Source organism: Prionailurus bengalensis, chromosome B4, assembly GCF_016509475.1.
Source record: "Prionailurus bengalensis isolate Pbe53 chromosome B4, Fcat_Pben_1.1_paternal_pri, whole genome shotgun sequence".
Lineage (NCBI taxonomy): Eukaryota > Metazoa > Chordata > Mammalia > Carnivora > Felidae > Prionailurus > Prionailurus bengalensis.
The window spans coordinates 87,917,216-87,942,918 of NC_057358.1; the positions used below are offsets into that span (position 1 = coordinate 87,917,216).

The following is a 25,703-nucleotide window of genomic DNA, read 5'->3' on the forward strand; positions in this document are numbered from 1 at the left end:
TTTAATTTTGATTAAATCCAATTTATATTTTTTTCTTGTTGTGGTTTTGGTGTAGAATGCATTCCCTATCCAGGGTCATAAAAGATTTACACCTATGTTGTCTTCTAAGAATTTTATAGTTTTAGCTGTTACATTTATGACTTTGATCAATTTTAGGTTATAATTCGTATACAGTGTGAGACAAGGATCAATTGAACAGATTAGAGAATCCAAAAGTAGATGCACACATATGTGGTCAATTGATTTTAAACAAAGATGTAGGAGGATTTCAGTAAAGAGAGGATAGTCTTTAAACATACTGCTTGAGCTTGAGCTTTAGGTATCTGTTTGCAAAAAAAAAAAAAAAACCCAAGAAACTGAACTTGGATCCATACCTGGCATTATTTACAAAATAAAACAGATCATATAAATTGTAAAAAATAGGAGAAAATCTTTGTGACATTGTGTTAGGCAGATTTCTTAAATGTGATACGAAAAGCAAACTGATAAAAGAAAAAAACCTGTGCTCAGTAATAAAATCTTCTTCAAATGATAAATGTTAAGAATGAAAAAACAAACCACAGTGTGGGAGAAGTATTTGCAGATCACCTAACTGATAAAAGACTTGTATGCAGAATAAAGAATTCTTGAAACTATATTAATACAGCAAAACCTAGTGGAAAACATAGGCAAAAGATTTGAACAGATGATTCACAAAAGAAAATGGAGTTTTCAAAAACTGCATAATTGCATCGATTATCAGCATCATTAGTCATTAGAGAAATGAGGTTTCAAATGTGTATTTTTGTTTGATACGTGTATCAAAATGATTAAAATTTAAAAGAATGATACCCAAGTGTTGACAAGGATGTGAAATAAGTGGAGCTTCTATACACTGTTTTTGGAAATAGGAAATTTCTTAAAAACCTAAACCCATGTTTACCGTAGAAACCAGTCATTCCACTCCTACATATTTACCCAAAAGAAATGAGAATACATATCCATATGAAAACTTATACACAGATGTGCATAGCAATGTTATTTGTAATAGAGAAAATTGGAAACAACCCCAAATGCCCATCAATAGCTAACTGGATAAACAAATTATAGTATATCCATATAATGAAATCCTACTCAACAATTGAATGAAGTGTAGGGACGCCTGGGTGGTTCAGTTGGTTAAGCATCCAACTCTGGGTTTTGGCGCAGGTCATGATCTCACAGTTTCATGAGTTTGAGCCCCATGTCAGGCTCTGTGCTGGCAGTGAAGTATTAATATGTAGAAACATAGATGGCTCTCAAGACAATTACGCAGTGTAAAGAAAGCCAAACAAAAACACTATATATAATTTTTACATGAGATTCTAGAAAATGCCTGTAGTAACAAAAGACAGTTTTCATATAAAACTACAAAGTGCACATTAGTCTATAGTTGCAAAATATGGATAAACAGGTAAGTGATTTTGGGGGGACAGGACAGTAGACTTAGATAAACAGAAAGTAGAGATTACAAAGGACTCTTAGGAATCCTTTAATGGGGAGGAATCTATCCATCATTTTGGTCATGGTGGTGGTTTCACATTTGATCTGTCAAAATTGACCAATAGTTCACCTTCAATATGTGCAATTTATTGTGTATCAATTATGAGTCAGTAATTGCAGAAGTAACAAATATTGTCCACTACATATAAAGTTACTATTTGATTCTGGTACATAGTAAAATCATTTACTCAAACTCTTGAATTATTGTGGAAAACAGCTTAAAAGTCTTAATTTTTAAACTTTTCTTTCTTTTCCTAAGTTTTCTGGAGGGCAATCTGTCAATAGTAGAAAGAAAATGGATGTTTAAGTAAACCAGTCTATTTGAGTCCAATTTGTACAGTCTTCTGTATGTGTAACCTTTGGTGAGTTAATCAGTACTGGAATCTGTTTACTCATTAATTTGGAGATATCTACCTCATGATACTGTTTTGAAAAGTCACCTAACAGTGTTTTCTATAGTAACACCTTTCATAGTACCTGCAGTTTTCTGTATGTATGTATGATCTTGGGAAAGTTACTGAGTTTCCCTGAAAATATTTTCTAATCTAAAATGGAGATACCTATCTTACAGGATTGCTTTGAGAACTGAGGTAACATGGTTGTCTCCTGTAGTATGTCTCATAGGATATGATGCATAGAGGTGTTTACAATGTGTAAGTCTCTTTCACCTTCAGCAGGTTCTGAAAATATGTTCCAAATGATCAGTTTCCATAAAGAATTTAGAATTACAACTAAGGTTTTAAAAATTAATGCTTAGTTTGCATCTGCGATTGAAGTTTGTATTATAGAACTTAGAGTTTTGCCATTTCTTCTCTACATGAAAGTTTTCTCAAAGTTCAGTGTGATTCTCTGACCATAGATTGATGCTAGATGGAATAAATAACTTTCTTTTAATCTTTTCAGAATTTTTCCTGCTTCTTGTTTTATATTGTAATGTCTAATTAAGAATATGTGTTCTCACTGAGATACTACTAACAACAATTTTGCTTTCCATGTTTGTTAGTTTAAGACTGGCTCAGATTGAGAAAATCTTTATGTTGTGTGTAATTCAATGAACTATATGTGTTTGTTTCTGCACTTTGAAAATTCAGGTAACTGGACCAGATAATAAAAAATGAGTCTAAGATTAGAATTGTCATACAGGTGTAACTCATGCTCTTGCTTCTAGATCTCTAGTCTGCCCTGTAGTAAGTTTTTAATTTAACCAGAATTTTGAAAATGATTATAGAATTAGAACCACATCAGAATAACTACCTCTACTTTAGATTTTGGGAGGAACGTAGATCATGGGCCTTCTGGAGTAATGATTTGGTTTTCAAGGTGCCCTTTTTTGATTTCCATCATGGTTCCCAGCCCATATGCTTTGGAGTCATTGTAAAAGGTTATTGATTTGCTTCTGAATTTCCTTCATCACCTAATGCTAGAATGATCACTTTTACCACGTGAGGAATATCTGCTACTTGAAATATTGGGGAAACACTTTTCTTTCAGATCCCTTGGTATTTTTTTAAGATTACACCCTAGTATTTTTTTAAGAGCTTAATAAAAAAATCATGTCTTTAAATGCTGTTCATTGACTACTGGTACACATCGAAACTTTTTAAAGCAACAGTTTATTTTGAAACATGTAGATTTATATGTGAATTTCTTCAGAGCTTTCTTCAGAACTCATTGGTTAAATATTTAAATTAGTCTCCATGAATTTAAGTAATCTATCATAGTTACACTATATAGTATTAGATATATGTACTATTGTTTCTTTTTACGTATCAAGTTTACTATTTTCTTTTGCAGATGGTGATGCCCAGTCACTTAAGGAACATCTTATTGATGAATTGGATTACATACTGTTGCCAACTGAGGGCTGGAATAAACTTGTCAGCTGGTACACGTTGATGGAAGGTCAGGAACCAATAGCACGAAAGGTGTGTATTAAGCATAACTGAATAAAATATTTTTCTCCAACAGTTCACATTTTTGTTTAGGAAGCTCTGTAGGGTACGTATTCTTACCTTCATTTTATAGATGAGGAAATGAGGACAGAGATAGATTCAGGGTCTTTTAGAAAGTCACATCAGTTTAAAAACTTAGGCAACCTGTTTTCTTAACCACTATGCTACAAGTTTTACAATTAGAGTTTAGAAACATTAAAAATGATGCATTATCAGGGTACCTGTGTGGCTCAGTTGGTTAAGCCTCCAGCTCTTGATTTCGGCTTAGGTCATGATTTTACATTCGTGAGATTGAACCCTGTGTCAGGTTCCATGCTGGGTATGGAGCCTGCTGAAAATTCTGTCCCTCTCCCTCTTCCCTTCCCTCTCTCTCTCTCTCTTAGTCTCTGTCAAAAAAAAAAAAAAGACCCATTGTTTTTACTTTTTGGAACTAAAAAGTCATTTATGAAAGTAAGGGTGTTGTCATTTAACAGAATACCGAATGTTTAAAGTAGGTCTGCCAATCTTACACAAGTATTTAATAGTGTGTCAGGCAGGGAGGGGGAAGAGAGGAAGGAAGAGTATGGGGACCAGAATCTCTGAGCATATAATTATTTATCTTTTTTTTTTTTTTCAACCCAGAAACAATTAAAAAAACAAATTAGGTAACACAAGCGTATAGACCTGTAGTAGACCAAACCATACATGGATTTATTTGGAACTGCTACAGAGTTGCTATATTAACAATTTGTATGCGTATATTGGTGGTTTAGGTATAGAATTAAATCTTGGGGTGCCTGGTGGCCTAGTTGGTTAACCGTCTGGCTCTTGATTTAGGCTCAGGTCATGATCTCATAGTTTGTGGGATCGGGCCCTGCGCTGACAGTACGGAGCCTGCTTGGGATTCTCCGTCTCTCTCTCTGTCCCTGGAATTATCAGACAGAAATTTTAAAATACTGTGCTTATGGGGAGCCTGGATGACTCAGTCACTTAAGCGTCTGACTCTTGATTTCAGCTCAGGTCATGATCTTATGGTCATGACAACGAGCCCGTAGTCCAGCTGTATGCTGGACGTGGAGCCTGCTTGAGATTCTCCACCCCGCCGCCATCCCTCCATCACTTGTGCATACATGCACACACTCTCCCTCTAAAATAAATATGAATAAATAAATACTGTGCTTATTATGTTTAAAAATAAGACCGTTGAAGGACTTCAAAACTGTTAAGAATTAAATATAATTCTAAAACTATTAAGAACCAAATAAAATTTGTAATTCTAAAATAATATGAAAAAAATTAAGAAGTAAGTAATCAGTATTTGGGTAAAACAGTAAGCAGAACCAAAGAGAAAATTTGTAAACTAACTGATAACATCAGTAGAAATAAATAGACTTGGGGCACCTGGGTGGCTCAATTAGTTATGCGTCCAACTCTTGACTTCTGTCAGGTCGTTATCTCAGGTTTTGTGAGATTGAGCCCTGCGTCGGGCTCCGTGCTGACAGCACAGAGCCTGCTTGACATTATTTGTCTCTCTCTCTGCCCTGCCTCACTCATGCTCTTGCTTCCTCCCTCTCTCAAAATAAACTTTAAAAAATATATACAGATTGAAGCTTAGAGACACTGAATGATGGAATATACAGAAATAAGCAAAGGCACTTTGAGCAAAGTGCATTAGTTTAATATACATACAAGTGGACTCTTAGAAGGAGAGAAAAAGCAGAACAGCATAGAAGTAACATTGGAGGTGGGACACCTGGGTGGCTCAGTCAGTTGAGTGTCCCACTTCGGCTCGGGTCATGATCTCGTGGTTTGTGAGTTTGAGCTTTGCGTCAGTCTCACTGCTGTCAGTTTGGAGCTCACTTTGGATCCTCTGTCCCCCTCTCTCTCTGTTCCTCTACTGCTCACACTCTCTCTCAAAAATAAATAACAATAACAAAATTTTAAGAAGTAATGCTGGAGATAATAGCTGAGAATTTTCTAAAACCAGTGGAAGGTAACATGCTACAGAATCAAATGCTGTGAAACAAACCCATGCTCAAAAAAATACAAACAAAACCATACCCAATAAAAATGTTCAATAGCAAAAGCAGAAAGATATTCCTCTTACAGCCAAAAAAGAGGTCTATTTACCTTCAAAGTAAGAATAAACAAAGAAATTATTTCTCAGAAGAAATCTGAAAAATAACAATAACCATCTTCAACATGATGAAAGAAAATCACTGCCAACCTAGAATGTGTATCCAAGGAAAGGATCCTTCAGAAAAGGATCCTTCGGGTAGTGAAGAAAGCTATTTTCAGATAAACAAATTGATAGAATTTGTTACTAGCAGACCTGCACTAAAGGAAATACAAAGCAGTTTTCAGAATGGTAAGAAAATTATTCCGTATGGAAGCTTGGAGACCCAGGAAAATATGTAGATTAACAAAAGTAAATATTGTGAATAAATCTTAAGGCAGACTATTTAAAATGGTAGTAATATCTTATTAGGATGAATATATACATAAACTTAAAATACATCATATTAGTATATAAGTTAAGATAGTAGCCTCCAAGACAACCTCCTTATATCCATATCCTTGGGTAGTCCCTTGTGGCAGTAACATGGCAGAAGTTAAAGTGGATGTGTCACTTTCAAGATTAGATTTTAGGGTAAAGGGATCCAGAAGGTACAGACTTCCAGTTATAAAATCGGTAAGTCATGGGGTTGTAATGTATGGCATGGTGACTGTAGTTAATAGTACTGTATTGCATTTTTGAAAGCTGCTAACAGAGTAGATCTTAAAAGTTCTTGTCACAAGAGAAAAATGTTTCTAACTATACAGGGTGGACAGACATTGACTAGACTTTTTGTAGTGATCCGTTTCACAACATACACAAATATCAAATCATTGTTTTACATTTGAAACTAATGTTACATTCAATAATACCTCATTAAAATAGAAAAGATGAGATTATAGAAGACACCTCAGCTCCCATCTTGGGTGCACACACCCTCTTGCACTCTGTCATTTCTCGTTCTGGGAAGTTTAACTGCATACTCAGGCAGCCTGTGGAACGGCTCATATAGTAAGGAACTGAGATCTCTGGGCAATAGAGAGAAATGGAGACCTGTTAACAACCATGTGAGTGACCTCAGAAGTGAATCCTCCAGTGTCATTACAGCTTTCAGATAATTGAAGCCTCAGCCTACAGCTTGACCTTAATCTCATAAGAGACCCCAAGCAGACCAACCTAGCTAAGCTGCTCCAGGTTCTTGACCCTCAGAAACTATGTGAACTAATGTTAAGTTGCTGAATTTTGGGATGATATATTATGCAGCACTAGAAAACTAGTAACTGGGATGCCTGCGTGGCTCAGTCAGTTGAACGTCTGACTCTTGATTTCTCCTCTGGTAGTGGTCCTGGGGTTGTGGTAGTCCTACAGTGGGCTCCCGCTGAGTGTGGAGCCTGCTTGGGATTCTCTCCTTCTCCCTTTCTCAAAACAAAACAAAGAAGTATATAAAAGAAAACTAAGAACTAATTTTGGTAGTTCTGGAAATAGTGTGCTGCCTTATCAAAATTTGAAGTGTGGTGTGGCTTTAGAACCAGGCAGGGAGTAGAAGCTGTAAGAAATTATGAGTATTAATGAAAGCTTAAAGTGCCTTGAATAAATTGATAGCACAATTTTAGACTTTGAGGAGGCTGCCAGTGAGGACTCACAGGAAAGTGAGGAAAATCTTAATGGAACCCAGAAGAAGTGATCTTTGTTGTAAGGTAGCAGAAAGTTTAGCAGCATTTGTCAACTGCAGTAAATTGGAAGGTAAAAAAATATCTAATGAGCTGAATGATATGCCAAAATATTGGAAGTACTGCCTGGTTTCTTCTTGTGCTTCATATAGTCACATGTGAGAAGGGAGAGAAAAACTAAAGAAAGGGCTGTTAAAAAGGAGCCAAGACTTCCTGGTTTGGAAGATTGATGGCCTCTCCAGATGACAATGCTGAAACTCTGATGTGTTCCCAAGCAAAGATCAAACTTAAATCACTCTCAGGAAAGCATGAACGAAAGTTGAAGCCAAGAGTACAACTGTAAAATTCTTTATTAAGACCTCAGAGAAGTCAAAGGTGGTACCTCACAATACTGTTCAGACAAAAGGCCCTTTAAAGAATTTCAGGGTGTACTTCACACTTCCTTTCAATATGTGGCTTCTAAGAACAGTGGAGCTTCTAAGAAGCTTAAGAGCATCGCCCTTCAGGCTTTCAGCGTAAACCCAAGATAGGACATATCTAGAGGACATTTGTGGATGTGACTTTTGTCTAATGGAATGAGACTCCAGTGAGATCCACTGGAGACCTGTGGTGTTTTCATGAACTGCTACCATCTTGGACTACAGAAACAGTGTTAAGATCAAAGAGGCCTTTGATCTCTGAGACTTCTACAAGCAGAGGTCAGACTAAGAATTTACTCAACCGCACACATGTGCTAACTTTCATGAAAAAAAGTGTGATTCAGGAAACAAACAATGTTGTAAAGAGTCATTTTCAGGCCCTGATCAAGGAACTTTAAGTATTTGCCCAGGTGGATTTCAGAATTTCCATGGACCGTTGACTCCTTTGTTTCTCTCCCCACCCCATCCCTTTTAACAGGAATATCTAAAAAATTGTCTTCTGTATGCCCCACCATTTTATTTAGGGTGTATGGTAGGCAGAAAACTTATATCGTAGTTCACAGGATTATAGATAAAGAGGAACTATACCCAAGATGTTTGAGAAACTATATCCAAGGCCTTATCCGTACCTGGATCCGATACAGATGACAAGTTTCTAAACTTGGAGTTGATATTATAATCGGGTGATACTAATGGGGGCTTTGCAGGGAGTAAATGTATTTTGCATGTTGTAGGGAGGGACTGTGACTTACTGGGAGCCAGAGAGTGGACTGTGGTAGCCAGCCTCAAAAAGCTTCCCAGTGACTGCCACCTTCTGTTACTTATATACTCTTGTGTAATCTCCCACGTTGTACCAAAGTTGGTCTGTGTGACCAGTAAAATATGGCAGAAGTGATAGTATGTCACTTCTGGGATTAGTTTCTAAAAGAAAAGATAACTTGTTTCTAACTTGGGAGATGCTCTTTTGTGTGTGCACTCACGCGTGTGCTCTCTATCACTCTCTCCCTCTCTCCCTCCCTCGCTCGCTCGCTCACTCTCTCGGATCACTCTCAGTGAAGCCATATTGCCATGCAGGCAGCCTATAGAGGCACTCACATAATGAGGAGTTAAATTCTCTGCCAGCAGCTGGAGAGGTTCTGAGAACTGCCAGCAACCACATGATTGAGCTTGGAAGCAGATTTGAACAACGTGGTTAAACAGCATGACCTAATTGATATGCATTGCACTTAGTGCAGAATACAGATTCTTCCTGAGTGGAATTTTTAGCAAAATTGACCATATGCGGGGCCATCAAGCAAATTCCAATGCACTTCTAATGTTAGAAATTATTCAGTGACTTCTGTCCCCAGTGGAATTTAGAAGTTGGTAACAAAAAGGTAACTAGATAATCTCCTAGCTATCTAGAAATGGAACATTATACTTGTAAAGTAATCCTTAAAGAAGAAATACAAAGTAAAATTAAACATTTTAAACTGAATAATAATAACACAACATGAAAGAATGACTAAAGCCATTCTTAGAATGTGCTAGCTTAAATACTTATATTAGAAAAGAAGTCAAAATCTTTTGTCTCAAGGAGTTTTGAAAAGGAAATTAAGCCTAATCAAGAGACAATAACATAAAATAGAAAAAAAACCTATATTAAATGAACAAAGTTGGCTTATAAAGAACAGTAAAATTAGATCAGTAAAATAAAGATAAGTCCAGGCAAGACTGATCAAAAATAAAATAATGCTTGGGGTGGGGGGTGGTGTCACCAAACTTTTTCTGTAAAGAGCAGATAGTAAATATTTGCAAGCCATGGTAATCTCTGGAAGGTATTCATCTCTGCTGTTTTGGTTGCACTCATAGATGATATATAAGTGAATGGGCATGACTATGTTCTAGTAGAATGTTATACAAAAATAGATAGCAAGTCAGATGTAGATGTAGCCTGTGGGGTCATAGTTTCCCCATCCCTGACCTCAGCACTGGTTAATTAATGCCTACCAACATCACAAAAAGAGGGGCAACTAGATAACTATGCATCTTATTTAGAATGTATCTCATTGAAGTAGTTTTACTGAATATTGCAAGAATATGAAGTAGTTTTACTAAAAATTGCAAGAATAAAAAGCATGGTGAACTTGCAGTTAAAAGACATTTTAGAGACTTTTGTGTATGGACTTGATTTGGATCCTGATTCAAACAGTATATTAAAAACGAAACAATAGGGGCAGTTTGAATATTGACTGGATATTTGATATGAAAGATTCGTTTTAAAGTTTTTTTTTTTTTTAATGTTTATTCATTTTGAGAGAGAGAGAGAGTGAAGCAGAGCCTAAGTAGAGGAGGGACAGAGAGAGGGAAACACAGAATTGGAAGCAGGCTCCAGACTGTGGGCTGTCAGCACAAAGCCCAATGTGGGGCTCGAACTCATGAGCCATGAGATCATGACCTGAGCCAAAGTTGGAGGCTTAACCAACTGAGCCACCCAGGCGCCCCTAGTTTTAAAGTTTTTTTTAGGTGTGATATGGTATTATGGTCCTGAGTCCTTGTTTTCTTGTTTTTGAAGAAATAAGTCCTGAAATATTTGTGGATGGAATATCATATGTAGGATTTTTTTATGTATTAACACCTATGATTTTGAAATTTTGTTAGACTTCACTACTTGTCTGTTTTTACCACTAGGATAAGCATAGTACTCAGTAAGTGCTACAAAAATGAATGCAGCCAACTCCTCAAAAATAGTAAATGTGTCCATTAGGCCGTATTATCAACTTGTTTTAGATACCAGATTTCCTTAGAAATCACTTGCTGTTTCCAAAGGGGGGAAAATGCTAATATTCACAGCAAAATGAACAAGTAGAAATTATATTTATTTTAATTCAATATAAATTTTTATTTCCCTCACTAGTAAAGAGATTTTACCTTTGTTGTGGATATCAATTAATGGAATTACTTTTATTTAGCCATAAGTTTTAAATTTTGGACAGGGAGCCAGATTTCATCTTGTATTTGCTTCTTATTCATATTAATATAACATAATTCACTTAGAAAAAAATGTTTCCGTGGTTATCTCTAATTCTGAAACATAACTACTGCTTTTGAATATTCACATTCCAGTCTTAATTTCAAATATATATTTTAATGTTTATAATAATTAGGTAAATATAACTTTATACCTTGTTTTTTATGAGCCTGTTTCTTCCTGTTGCACAGTCTTCATAGTCATTATTTTAAATGGTTATTTTCTGTGCATTTTTAATAAAGCAGTAGACTTTATATAAATAAATATAAATAAGATGTTATGTAAATAAATAATCTACATAAAACCATAATAACACATACATAAATATGTTAATTATTTTTCTCTGCAGTGGAGCTACTGTATTCAAGCTTTAATTATTCATATAGTATGGTTCTTTCAAATAAAAACAGTTGAGAGGACAAACTCACATTTATTTAAAAGAACATCTTTTTATTACACTACTTTTGGAAGTAAAATATAACGGTATTTTGAGTACTGATGATGAGGGTTTTAATAATATAAGATAGTTTTGGAGAAAAGAAAAAAAATGATGAGAAAAATCCTGAAACCCAATAAAGTGGATTTTGAAATAATCTTGGTGTTTTGTTTTCATTGTTTACAATGAGTTTCTGATAGTTGAATCACCAGATTCTTTCCAGGAAAATATCTATTGGTATTACTAAAATTAATTCTCATTTTTTAAAGAATAGGCTTATTTAGAAGAAAATATATCTCAATATAAATCATAATGAGGGATTTTCTTTTTTGTTATTTTATCCTGTTTTGTTATCCTATTACCCTATTCTGTTATTGGTCATTCCATTTTTCCCTCCTAAAAATGAGGCCTATAGCCACCTCAATTTTAGCAACCTGCCAATGGTTAGTATTAATACTATTTTAGGATTCTCACTCAGATACTAGAGTCCCAGAGTGGAAATTTCTGATTGACAGGAATATTTGATTTCTAATTTTTCCTCTTAAATATAGCTACCAGTAATCCTATAAAATTAAATGATATGGTATCTTTTGTTACATTCTTAACCTCAAAATAAATAAGCAAAAGGAATTTAAAACAAATTTCATTAGTTAAGAGACTGTAAGTTTGTAAAATTAAAAGATGGAGAGATGCAGGCTGTTGGCCTGTTTTAGAAATATGAATATAACAAGTATAATTAAGAGAATATAAATGAAAGAGTATCATAAAAATTCGTGTTGGATTGGACATTAAATATTAGCTAAGCTACATTTGAATTTGTTGATCTAAAACAACTTCCCTGCAAGTGAAAGACAAATTTGTAAGTCCTTTACTGAACTGATGCTAAGCTTGTGAGTACAACAGTCTTTTGGAGCCTCCCTTTTGCCATATTTGTCTAATGTATCACATATCAGGCCGATTACTATTTTCAGAAACAGTATTCATGACTGAAATCCTACAGTTAACCTTTAGAAGATCAAAAGGAAATATACTTATTTAAAAGGTGACCCTAATATATATATATATTTTTTTTTTTTTCCTTTTTTGCTTTGTTGCTTGCATGTTTAGCAGCTTTTTTTTTTTTTCCATTTGTTGAATAGAATTACTAAGGGCATATATAAAGGTCAAACAAAGTCATCTTAGGATGGAAAACTAACGTATCAGTTACAGACCATAGCTGAATATTTTGGCAGCAGTAATTTGGAGTTATTTTAAAAGATTTAACATATAGAGTGAATTAACATATAGAGTTAGCTGCTGCTAACTGAGATTTTATAAAACTTATCATATTTAAAGGTTTTCTGCTAGAGCTCAAGTACTAAAAGCTAGAAGTAGGTCTGGATAATTAATCAGAGCTGTATTTACATTTGGGGTAAACTTTCTCATTATAAATATTGAATGTTTTTGTTATTTATAGTATACCAAAATATCTTCATAGATCAGTAAATGCCTTTCCAAACTACCAGTTAATGTCTAAAATGATTATTCATATTCTGTTAAATATTAAAATTTCCAAATATGTTTCTTGCTTTTCAAACTATCTAGTATCTTTTATATTGACAGTTCTTAATAGATGTTTTTCATTGGAGATCCGTAGTTTTTTTCTAAAGCCTCTTTAGAGATATATATTGATTGCTGTTAGAGACAGTGAAATATATTGAGCTTTGGCTAACTGATTTCCTTTGGTTTTTAGGTGGTTGAACAGGGTATGTTTGTAAAGCACTGCAAAGTAGAAGTATATCTCACAGAATTGAAGCTCTGTGAAAATGGAAACATGAACAATGTTGTAACTCGAAGATTTAGCAAAGCTGACACAATAGGTATGCAACATCCTGTCCATTGCTATTAGAAATTTAACTGTAATTCTATTTCTTATATGCTTCTAGGATGATAACTTTTTTAAGGTTTACACTTAAACATTACAGATTTCCAAGCTTGAGGCAACAAATCTTAGCCTAGAGTTGAATCATTTATCATGTCTAGATCTAGTTTACATTATTAGATGAGTTTATTATTTGTGTTATTTTACTTAAAAAAATGAAATAATTACTGTTTTAATTTAGCATTTGAAAAAATACATATCATGTTTGTAACATGAGTGTAAATTAAAGTAGAGAACTGTAAGTAACATGGAAACTGTTACTTAACATGGAAAATGACAACTGTTTATTTTCTTTTTTCCTGTTTATTCTTTGGACTTTAAATACAATTAAGTAGCTACTTAAATAAGGCAGTAGGCTTAGTAGAGTTAGCATTTTTATGATATGTTAATTTTTTTCTTGTTTAACAATGAGTGGATTAGGAAATTATAGTCTCAAGTGTACCCAACTCCCTCTGTATATTTATATATCTACATATTATTATATATTTATATATTTATACATATAAGTGCATATTAAAATATATGCAATTTTTTATTGTATTTTAAAGTCACATTTTAATTTAAGGTCAGACTATGTTGAATAAGATATTTTTTAAATAAATGATTATGGATTTAATAACAAAATTGTAGTTCATAGAACACAGCTCAAAATAAAAATTATAGAAGGTAGTTATTTTATAATAAAGTTATTGGAAAACAAGATGAATGGTAATATTGATCTTGTTGGAAAATGTAGACAGACAGTGGAGACATAGCAATTAATGAACAGAACTTCTCAGCCAAAAAAAAAAAAAAATTGCAAATTTATGTATAGCTTTCTTTGTTGAAACCAGTCATTAAGTATACTTTCGTTAAAAGCAAATAAAAATATTTCTGAATTTCACAAGTATATTTGACTTTCACCACTTACCCATTTCACAGCAGAACATACTTTTAAAACTGTATTTTCCATGAAATAACACCATTCTTCAATACCTAGTGCTTGGCTAATCCTCATGTTTTTACAAATATGATATTATGTATGGATTTTCTGTTTTCCCCCTCTTTATTTACCTAGAACATTTATAAGCTTGTGATGCAATTTAGTAAACTCATTAAGTCATCTTTCTGAAATGAATGCTTAAGGGGTGCCTGTGGCTCAGTTGGTTAAGCATCTGACTCTTGATTTTAGCTCAGGTCATGATCTTACGGTTTGCGAGATTGAGCCTTGCATCGGGCTCTGTGCTGCAGTGCAGAGCCTGCTTGAGATTCTCTCTCTGCCCCTCCTTTGCTTGCATGTGCATGTGCTCTCTCTCTCTCAAAATCAAACTTTAAAAAAATACAATGAATACTTAAAATAGTAAGAATTCCATATGTAAATGTCATTTTATTATATTAATATGTACAATTAGTTGACTTTTGAACTTCTAGACTTGTGGAACATATTCAGGAAAATAAAACATTTCTTCTGTATATGAAAAACTGAAAGTTATCAAATATAGGGGCACCTGGGTGGCTCAGTCAGTTAAGCGACCAACTTCGGCTCAGGTCATGATCTCACAGTTCATGGGTTCAAGCCCTGCCTCGGGCTCTGTGCTGACAGCTCAGAGCCTGGACCCTGCTTTGGATTCTGTGTCTCCCCTCCCTCTCTGCTCCTACCCACTAACGCTCTGTCTCTCTCTCTCAAAAATAAAAACATTCAAAAAATTTTTTTAAGTTATCAATATATATAAAATTGCATTAATCATGATATTAAAATATGCAGAGTAAGACTCAAGTCTAATAAGGGTAGTCTATTGAAATTAAATAATGTCTGAAATGTTCAGCTAGTTGGAATATAAATGAGAAGCTACTATACAGATAATGTTTTCTAGTTATTTTAAACTAGAGTTTGGTATTTCCTTTTCTCCTTAGCTTATTTCTGTAGAAAAATTATGTATAAATATGGGACAATCAGAAATCTTACTTTTAGAGAGGCACCTGGGTGGCTCAGTTGATTAAGCATCTGACTTCGGCTCAGGTCATGGTCATGGTTCATGAGTTGGAGCCCCATATCGGGCCCCTAGGCTGACCGCTCAGAGCCTGGAGCCTGCTTCAGGTTCTGTGTCTTCCTCTCTCTACCCCTTCCCTGCTCAAGCTCTGTCTCTCTCCCTCTCAAAAATAAATAAACATTTTAAAAATTAAAATTAAAAAAATATTTATAAAAGAAATCTTATTTTAGAACATTAGTTCACAGAATAATATTTTTAAGCTCATTATATGAAGATCAGCTGGTTTAATTTCTGATTTCAGTACAAGCAGTGGGGAGTTCTCATATTAAGTACTACATAAGAATTTGTCTTATGGAGTTAAATCATTTATAAAGAATCTGCTTCAAAAAGTTTATGATTTGTATAGATTTTAATCAACATACTAATACTTTAAAATGCTACATACATTGGATATATACCTTAAAATTGTAAGTGACCTGAATTTTTGTACAGCCGAAGTTTCTTACTGTATTAGAGCATGTTTGTCAATACTCTGGGTGGTATAAGTAGTTTGGGAGTGAAAAGAATGGAACAGAAAATATCACAATAGAAAACAACACGTGTATATAGGGCCACGATTTCTTACTGTAGGTCTTAGTTTTTAAAGTTCAGTAATCTGTACTTGAGCAAGTTTGCTCTCTAAGCAAAAGGTTTTACAAAAACTGAAATTTTGTAAAACCTTCACAAAAATTAAAATTAAACTGGGAATTTTAGAGACCTGATAAAATAGTTATCATAGTAGTTAGCAGTTGTGGGACTATGTTTTTGGCACTTTGTAGGAAATTTCTTTTTAAACCTCAGCAATACTTTATCTTCATTGTATAGATGATGAAGTTGGGGCTAAGAAAGGTTAAAAGACTTACTTAGGATCACCCTGGTTCCAAGTGAAAATATTCTAACTGGACACAGTCTCATCTCTTAATTATTGCATTATATAATCTGTGCAAGGGTTAATTGGGCTGATTTTGTTTTTCTAAAGGAAGTAAGTTTTGAAATGATAAAAAAATTTGGATAATAAGAAAGGAAATATGGGATGTATATTTTTCCCTGTGGTCTCATCTTGATTAAAAATGATCCAAATATTTATGTCCATAAAATACAGCTATATGCTATGTAAATAGAATTAAGAAATAGAAGTATTTGTTTTCTTGTTTTGCCAAATCAAAACTCGTTTTCAGCTACTACTATTTACACTGACTTATAATAATAATGATAGTAGCCACAGGCAGGATCTAAATAATTTACCTCATTCAGAGCCAAAATGCCTTGCCTTTGAGTATTTTTCTCCTTAAATTGACATATTTGGATATAGAAAATGTTCCAATAAGAAACATAAAGTTTGGTTTTTATTTTTTCTTTACGAATACACTGGAAAAAACAATGTTTGTTATAAAATTTATTGAAAAGTACTTTGTTTCTATTAAATTTATTAATAGAATTGCTTAACTTTATTAAATATTCTTACTAGAAATGTTTGTCACAACAATTTTGTTTTTATTATATGAGGTAATAATTTTTCTACCTCTATGCTTTTTATTAACTGCCTGACACAGTCAGATTCGTAAGTGGAAAAGTCTACACACCTTCTCAATACCTTGACATTCTCAAGTGACCTTTAATCTGTATCCAATTTGAGGCATTAATTCCCTAGTTATACCCTAGATTGTCGTTATCTGTAGCTGCACCTGGTGAATCTCAATGTGAGCATCCTGCTTTCTAGATACCACTTACTCTGTTCCCATTCTCACTTGACTCTGCTGCATCAGACCTTCAGACCTACCAATCCCTTGACACTGCTGCTATGATGGTCACTACTTCTACATTGATAAATCTGATGGTAATATCAGTCTTCCATTTTCTTAACCTGCCAGCAAAAATTAATATACATACTCACTTTTCCATTTACAAATATTTCCTTTTTACATGGCTTCCAGGGCACAAGTTCTTACTGCCTGCATCTTCTCAGAGAATCTGAAAAGATCCTCTTCATATTTCTGATCTCAAAACATCAGGGTACTGCCATGCTTAGTCCTTGGATTTCCCCATTTCTTTGGTGATTTCCTTCTGTGCCCTGACTTCACATACTTTCTGTGTATCAATATCTTTTGAATTTATATCTCCTACCCAAAACTCTCCCTTAATTCCAGTTTTAATCATTCCCTAACTTCACTTCTGCCTGATAGGAATCTCAAGATACAACATGTACAAAACTAAAGTCTGTCCCTTCCCCCTAAAAAACCTGCTACCCTGTCATTCTTCCCCATCTGAGTAGTCCCCACTTGTATTCTTCCAATTGCTCAGGCTCAAAACCTTGGAATCATTCAGATTCTCTTTTGTTTCATGCCCTGCATGTAATCTAAGCAGTGTATCTTCTAAGCAGTTCCTTCAGAATCTGTTCTCATTCTGACCACTTAACATTGCTTCTCCCTTGGTTTTGATTGCTTCAGTAGCCTAGTCTCCTACCCTTGACTCAGATAAAATAGTATATTCTCCTAGCTCACAAGATTCTATATAATCCATTTCCACCTTGCTCATTTCACTTCAGCCACACTGCTGCACCACAGTATTCTGAAACATGCCAAATGCATTCTTATCTCAGGGCCTTTGCAGTCCTTTCTGTCTTTAATGTTCTTCCCCTGTATGTGAGTAGATTGCAGAACTCATTGAAGAGGAAATTCCCATATGTGTCTCCATGTATTGTATTATGTATCTGTGTATTAACAGATAAAGGTCTGAAAGAAGAAATAACAAAATGTTAACAGTGGTGTTTGTATTTCCTGAATTTTTGCAATGAGCAAGAATTATTTATGCAATCAGGAAAAAGAGCACTTAGTTTTATAGAAAGACGAAAATGACCTCCCTTCCTCAGCTTCTTCCTCTACCCTCCTTCCTAGGTAATGTTCTGTTTCTTGATATGGATGCTAGTTACGGGGTGTATCCACTTTGGGAATTTATCATTATATACTGATGACTTGTGAATTTTTCTGTTATATATTTATAATTCAATAAAAAGAACAAAAAGGAAAAAGACCAACCCACCAAAATAGAAAGCAGTACTGTTAGTATATTTATTTTGTGTAATTATTTAAATATTCTAGCTAGTTTGCGCCAAGTTTTCAGATACACTGTAAGATTTCCTGTTTATTTAAAGCCTTAATCAAAATCTCATTGACTATAAGATTATTAATGAATTTTAGCTAAGTAGAGCATAAACAATATTATTAGACTAAAATTAATGAAGTAGGATAGGTATAGGTTTTTATAGTTCTTCAGAGAACATGTATTAATAGGTTTAGTGTTTTATAAATAATTTCTTCCCAAAGCTAGCCAGGTACTCTAAAATGTAGAAGTATTATATATTTCTTCATATGTCATAAGATATTTTACACTTTTCATGAGTCTAAGGTAGGCAAGTTACTGACCAGAATTCAATGGTTTTAATGCTGTTTTCTAATAATCTCTCATGTTTAAAAATTTTAAAGATTCATTTAACTGTATGGCACTGAAATTTAATTACATCTCTACTCTCATATGTGGGGACTCCTGTTGTATAGCAGGTTAAGCTGCTCCAGGTTAAAAATACTTTTTCTACTCACATAATTGATTTAGGAATAAGGAAAATATATGGCTTTACTATGAAAACAAGATATTTTTACTAATACAGACATTCCTTCAAGAAGGCACTTTCCTTTGTGTCCATTTATTCTGTTTAATTTTAGTGAACTATTCAAACTGTAAGTTATATTCAATTTAATATAAATTATCCTAAAATTGGTTATGTTACAATTAAAAATAAAATTTTCTATCTGTAGCATCTGTGACTCATACTTCTGAGTCCATCATATCATCAGAAAAATACATTGAATTTATAATGTGTAAAAAGTTAAATTTTATCCTGTATAATATAAATTATACTCTAGTGTTACATGATTAAATTTTTCTACCTTGTGAGATCTTTGTTTTCCCAAGTAATTATCTGTCAGAATTATAATTACCATTTTGTTTGTAAAAAAACACATCGGTCTTATCTTTTCTGTTCTTTATATATGTCCTACATATTTGTTCACCTATTCTTGCTATTATATCAGTATTTTAAATTTAGGATTTTTATGCTGGTGAGCACTTAGTTCTATGTGGTATATTTTAAAATATGTATTATATTTATATATCTTTCCTCCTTAAATCTAGATACAATTGAAAAAGAAATAAGAAAAATCTTCAATATTCCAGATGAAAAGGAGACCAGATTGTGGAACAAATACATGAGTAATACATTTGAACCACTGAATAAACCAGACAGCACCATTCAGGATGCTGGTTTATACCAAGGACAGGTATTGTTTAGCAGTACTGTTTATTTTAAGCATACTATACATGAAGCTTTTTGGAGTCACAAACTTTATGAATATCTTGACAATCTATAGTGGGTTCTACTCTCTCTGGCTTCCTCTTTCTAACTCATCTCTTCCCTGTTCCTGCTGTTCATTGGCAATAGCTTTTGCTTCCCTCCTTGAGCTTGAGAATAACCTACTTTTTAAAAAGAAATGATTTTCCATCAAAAAACAGCTAAAAAATACAGGTCAGCAAACTTTCTGTAAAGAATCAAATAGTAAATATTTTTGGCTGAGTAGGCCATATGGTCTCTATCACAACTACAACTTTGCCTTTGTAGTAACAAAGTAGTCATGGACTATATGTAAACAACAAGCTTCATTTACAAAAGCAGTCAGTGAGCTAAGTGAACTGTAGTTTGCCAACCTCTGCTAAGGTATCAACCCCCAATTTGGTCCTTCTTTATGATACAATCCAAAGAAATGAATGTGTTGAAAAATGAAGATGTTTAGACACAGTCAACAAGTCCTACTGCTTCTACCCTCTAAATATTTCTTGAATTAATCTCTCTATTCCATTCTCAGCCCTACCAGTAGTGTCTTAACAGATCCCTCTGCATCCAATCTTTTGCATATCCACTCTCAGTCTTTTATATTTCTGTTAGAATACTCTTTCTGAAATGTAAAACCTCAGTGTTTCCCTTTTATAAACCTTTCCTGGTTCCTTAACAATTAAATAAAGTCCAGGCAACTTAACACGGCATGCAAGTCAAGGTTTGACCTTTTTGCTAGTCTTCCAGCATCTTACATTATCCTTGCCTTGTGATTTGTACTCTGACAAGTACCAAACCGAACTGCTTGTAGTTCTCTAAGCATACTATCCTATTCCAAACTCCTGTGTTTTCATTTGTGTTATTCCATCTGCCTGTTATACCCTTCTTCCCAATGCCTGCATCCATCCAGCAAAAAGTCCTTTTAAACATCAAAATAGTCAAATTAACCATTCCATTTTGTCATGTAGTCTAACCGGATCAAATCTTTCGTCCTTCAGATTCCAATTCAAATGTCACGTCATCTCTTCAGCCTTTCCTGGTCTATTTTTCTCAGTATCTATTTCAGGTATAGGAGTTTTCTACTTTGGAGAAAAAATTATTCCCTTAACTTTATAATGATTTATGTATAGGTCTTTTGTGTCATTCGTTATGTACTTTATTTATATGTTGAGCTTCCCAGCTAGACTATGAGTTCCTTGTTTTAGTTGGACTTTGTGTCTATTTATTTTTGTTTTTATTTTTAGTACCTAACACAGAGCCTGGTGCTCTGATATATGGAGGGTTTTATTTTGTTCTGTTTTATTAAAAATAACTATTGACATTGGTATTTTGATCCAAGTTAAAAAATTCAGAACAGAAGAAATTAATTTTTAGTAAAAGTCTACTGTATGTCATGTATTGGGCTATAAAAACATTAATTTTCAGACTTATTTTAGCTATAGTCTTAAGGGAAAATCGTACAAAAACTAACATGTATTATAATTAAAAGCAGAGTTAACCTGATTGAAGGTGGTATAAGGAATTTGGAACTCTGTTGGTTAGTCAACACTCCCCTCCTTGGCCAATTTCCTCTTTGACTCCTGAGTTACCATCCATAAGTCTTGAACTCCAAGAGTTCAATTTGAAACACATGGAATCATTTCTTTAAATGTTTTCCAGGATCGAGCCCATGTAATGGCTGTTATCCATCCATCACGTACACTAGAAAACTGAGACTTAGACAATTTAAATAATTTGATGTTCCTGATAGGAATGCACTTATCAACTTGCAGCTGACGATAAATTATTTTAACAAGTTTAAATATCCTTAAGAACATTTGATCTTTTGAAATAATGATGTTTCAAACAACATGCTTTAAATTTTCCAGATTTTGTAAATAGTTATTTTCTGACTGATGATAAGTGAACTCACATTGTCCTGGACTTTTTAAAATTTTTACTGAAATTGAAAGTAAACTGAAACATCAGAAAGTGAAACAAAGATACATAATTGAAGAGTTTGCCTCCCAAAATGGGCGATTCTTATCTCTCTCCCTTAAAAGAGTGTGTGCGTGTGTGTGCACGTGTGCATGCACACATTCAGCTTAATTAAATTTTGAAATATTTCTGAAATAGTTTTCTTCTTAAAAGTTTTAACCATGAGCAAAACTTTATTCAGAAAATAATATATTTGAATAAAGGAGTGAACATTAACATTTCTGATAGCCTTCAAAATTAATATCTGATTGTAAAACATGAAATTTTAACTACACACACTATTAGGAATTAAAATATTATGGTACACCTTTAAATATTTGTTTGATTCTTCAGTTGTAGGACCTTCCATTGGAAAGCAAACCATAAACAATGATAACTAAATGGATAATTTTGGAATTTTTATAACTGAAGTCTTTCATTTTATAACTAATTTAAGTCTTCCAAATGACTGAAGCTTACATATATATGTGTGTGTGTGTGCATATGTGTATGTGTATATATGTGTGTGTGTGTGTGTATATATATATATATATATATGAAACAAAACATATATATATTCAAATTTGTAATGCCAAGACATGTTTTCTCTCTATGTGTAGTTCATATATAGATGTCTGTAGAGTTATAAGTTGCAGTAAAGAAAAACTTAAGGAGTTAAAAATTACTAAATTCAGTTTTATAAATCTATGAAAATATATGAATATATGATTATATCGGAATGATATCAGAAAATTGAGGAGAGTGATAAATTGTATATGATAGGAAGGGAGAAAAGTATGATCAGGGAGAGATCAGGATAGTAGGTAGAGTGCTCTTATTCTTTATATACTACACATGACGTTCCTTGAATGTAGGAAGTATTAACACTTAAAGATAACTTGTATATTTTAATTAGAATACTCTCAACAACCTGGTTCCATTAATTTTTTTTTATTGATGCTTTATTGTTTGTTGTATGTGCTCTGAAACAGGCTTACATTTTATATTATTAGGATCCAAATGCCAACTTACAAATGGCCTGAAACATACAGTCCACAAAAGTATTTTACTGAGAGTATGTAGAGTAGGTTACAAAATTGAGATTTCAAGAAAAAGAGTTGAAGGTGATTATGTAGGATGTATTCACAATTTGTAATGCTTGAGTTTACTTGAAGACATGTTTTCTATGATATAGTTCTCCCATGGAAATTTGGTTATTAACATATTGATATATCACATAGTTCTTTTGCTAATTTAGTTATTTTTGCTTAGTTTTTCTTCTTTGCGCAGATTCACCCATAGCAAAAACTGGAAGAAAGGCTTTTTAGACTGGCAGATAAGGGGGAGGATTCTGACATGTTTTAGAATAAAGCATAGTTCCCTTGCCCTGTACTTTACATTTATTAGAATTGATTTCTGTCTGCCTTTACCATGCTGCAATAAAGAACTTGAGTCTGAATCTCACAAATGTGACTCTATCATTTATACATTAAAAGATTCTATAATTTACATAGTGATAACGTAAATAAAGACAAATTTTAAAGCACCAAATAAATTACGTGTGATCTGTAATTTGGAATTATCTGTGGGGCTATTTTCCAGGATTTGCGTAATGATAGCTAAGTTTATATATCAGTATGTTTAACAACTTTGACCTTTTATTGAGCATCTGGGTTTTTTTTGCATGGTACTTACTATGTCACAACCTATAAACAGAAAAGAAATAGAAAATATACTCCCTAAACTCAAGGAATTTATATTGTATTTATATTGCCCAGCTTTGGAATCAAAATTCAAATACCTCTTCACCTTGTCTACTATGTCCTTTAATCCCAGAGTTACTTTAGTTTCTTAGTGTATTCACCTAATCTTCTAAAGCTATCTTAACTTCAGAGTTAAGGAAAAACACTCTTTTATTGTGTCATATTTACAGGTGTTAGTGATAGAACAGAAAAATGAAGATGGAACATGGCCCAGGGGTCCTTCTGCTCCTAAGTAAGTGCTCCCACTTTTTATGGCTGATTGCATGATCTTAAAGCCTTTGATTTCAGATAACAAAATCCAGAATGATAGAAGATACCTAATTGTACATTGCAAGTATATATTCCTACTTTATATTTAAATATTTTATTCCCATTATAGACGTTTTCTAAGTTTGCATTTAAATTAATATGCTATAATTAAAAAGCCTTCCAGTTCGAATCTCTTTTAGAATAAGGTACAATATACATATGTTATAAATATTGTAACATTGTCTAATACATCAAATCACTATTAAACATTTTGTTTACTATTTTTCAAGCTTTTTGTGATTTCTTTTAAAAGTATCTGTTAAAGAACACTATCAAAATGAGTCTGACATAAAGTTAATATTTTTATTTATTTAAATGTTTTAGAATATAAAAGCACAAGTAGAGATAGAGGAGTATAAGAATTTTTTTTGATGGTAAATGAAGGAAGGATGAAAGAATTAGAAATCGTTTTAACATTTGTTTGAACATGGTAAGAACCCTTAATTTGAGATCTACCCTCTTAACAAATTTTTTAAGTGCACAGTACAGTATTGTTAACTGTAGGCACATTCTTGTGTAGTAAATCTCTAGAATTTCTTAATCTTGTGTAACTGAAACTTTATTTCTATTGCACAGTAATTTCCCATTTCTCCCTTCCCCCCAGCCCCTGGCAACCATCCTTGTACTCTCTGTTTCTATGAGTATTTGACCAAGTTTAGATACCGCATGTAAGTGGAATCATGCAGTTTTTGTCTTTCTGGGATTGGCTTATTTTACTTAACAGAATGTCCCCCAGGTTCATCCAAGTTATCATATATGGCAGGATTTCCTTACTTAACACAGTCTTACTTCCTTAAAAAAGTCTGGATAATATTTCATTGCAGTATATGCCACATTTTCTTTATCCATTCATCCATCTATAGACATTCAGGTTGTTTTCCTATCTTAGGAATTGTACTGCAGTGAACAGGGGAATGGAGATATCTCTTTGAGATGATTTCGTTTCTTTTGGATATATACCCAGAAGTGAGATTTCTGGATCAGATTGTACTTCTATTTTTAATTTTTTGAGGAACCTTTGTACTGTTTTCCATTGCAGCTGTATCATTATACGTTTCTACCAACACTATACCAGTGTTTCAATTTCTGTACATCCTGTGAGCACTTGTTATCATTTGTTCTTTTGATAGTAAGCATCCTAATAGGTATGAGGTAATATCTCATTGTGATTTTGATTTGCATTTCCCCAACAATTACTGATGTTGCGCATCTGTACTTACTACTATTTGTATGCCTTCTTTTTGAGAAATGTTTATGCAAGTCCTAGGCCCACTTTTTAATCTGGTTATTTGTTTTTTTGCCATGGAATTGTAGGAATTCCTTGTATATCTTGGGTATTATCCCCTTATCAAATATGTGGTTTAAAGATTTAAAAATAAGACGTGAATCTATAAAACTCCTAGAAGATACCTTAGGGGGAAAGCATCATGACATCTGTCCAGGCAGTGATTTCTTGAATATGACACCAAAGCATAAGCAACAAACACAATAGAGAAATGGGACTACATCAAACTAAAAAGTTTATGCACAGTAAGGGAAACAATAAACAGAGTGAAAACACAACAAACCGATTGGGAGAAAATATTTGTAAAGGTTTTAGAATGATCAGTTTTATACTACATTATCGAAAACACTTAGTGCCAGTTGTATTTCAATTTTAGACTTTTCAAACCTTTGAGAAATAATATGGTGCCTATTATTTTAGTATATCTGTAGAATCCAAGGGGACTCTCTTAACCAAATACATTAATCTTAGCAAATATTCACACTAAGTAGGATAAAGGACTATAAATAGTTTAATATCAGTTTAGGTTAGGTTTCCCTCAAGTGAATTGTGAAATATTTTAAACATTTTCAGAGCTTTTGAAATTTCAGAATTTTCATAAGGGATTATAAACTTACAGTTTGAAATACTTAAAATAATTATTCTTAAATAAATTAAAAGTAATTTATTAAATGTTAACCTCGCAAATAAAAGAGAAAAATGATCTGGTACTTAATTTTTATCTTTAAAACTAAAATGCATCTTTAATGAGTGGCTCTCTGTCCTTTTTATCTTGTGAAGTTTTTTTATTTAAATTTTTTATGAGACCACTTAAGTATATTAATTAGATTTTATTATTACTCCCACTTAGTAGGGTGTAATATAAGGGTAGAACTTAGAATAAGAAGATATTGAAAGCACATGGTAGATAATTGTAAATTTCTTGATTGATGAAGCTTAGAAGTTAGAAATGTTTTCTTTGCGAATATTTACTTTTAGTCTTTAGATCAAGATAAATGTTCTTTTTTCTGGCTTATTGTTAGATTGTTATGTA

The 25,703-nt window shown here is 33.2% G+C and overlaps 1 protein-coding gene across 5 annotated transcripts in view; it reads left to right on the forward strand.

Moving 5' to 3' along the window:
• The window catches only part of USP15 (ubiquitin specific peptidase 15), a 119,365-nt gene that overhangs the window by 26,540 nt on the left and 67,122 nt on the right, over positions 1-25,703 (forward strand). For all 5 annotated transcript variants that reach the window (XR_006294741.1, XR_006294742.1, XM_043564766.1 and 2 more), the window contains exons 3-6: positions 3,316-3,446; positions 12,776-12,902; positions 19,162-19,307; positions 23,247-23,308. Coding sequence is in view for 3 of the 5 variants with exons in the window: in XM_043564766.1 (XP_043420701.1) it covers positions 3,316-3,446; positions 12,776-12,902; positions 19,162-19,307; positions 23,247-23,308 (466 nt within the window). In the remaining 2 variants the exon portion in view is untranslated. The remainder of the gene's footprint in view (positions 1-3,315; positions 3,447-12,775; positions 12,903-19,161; positions 19,308-23,246; positions 23,309-25,703) is intronic.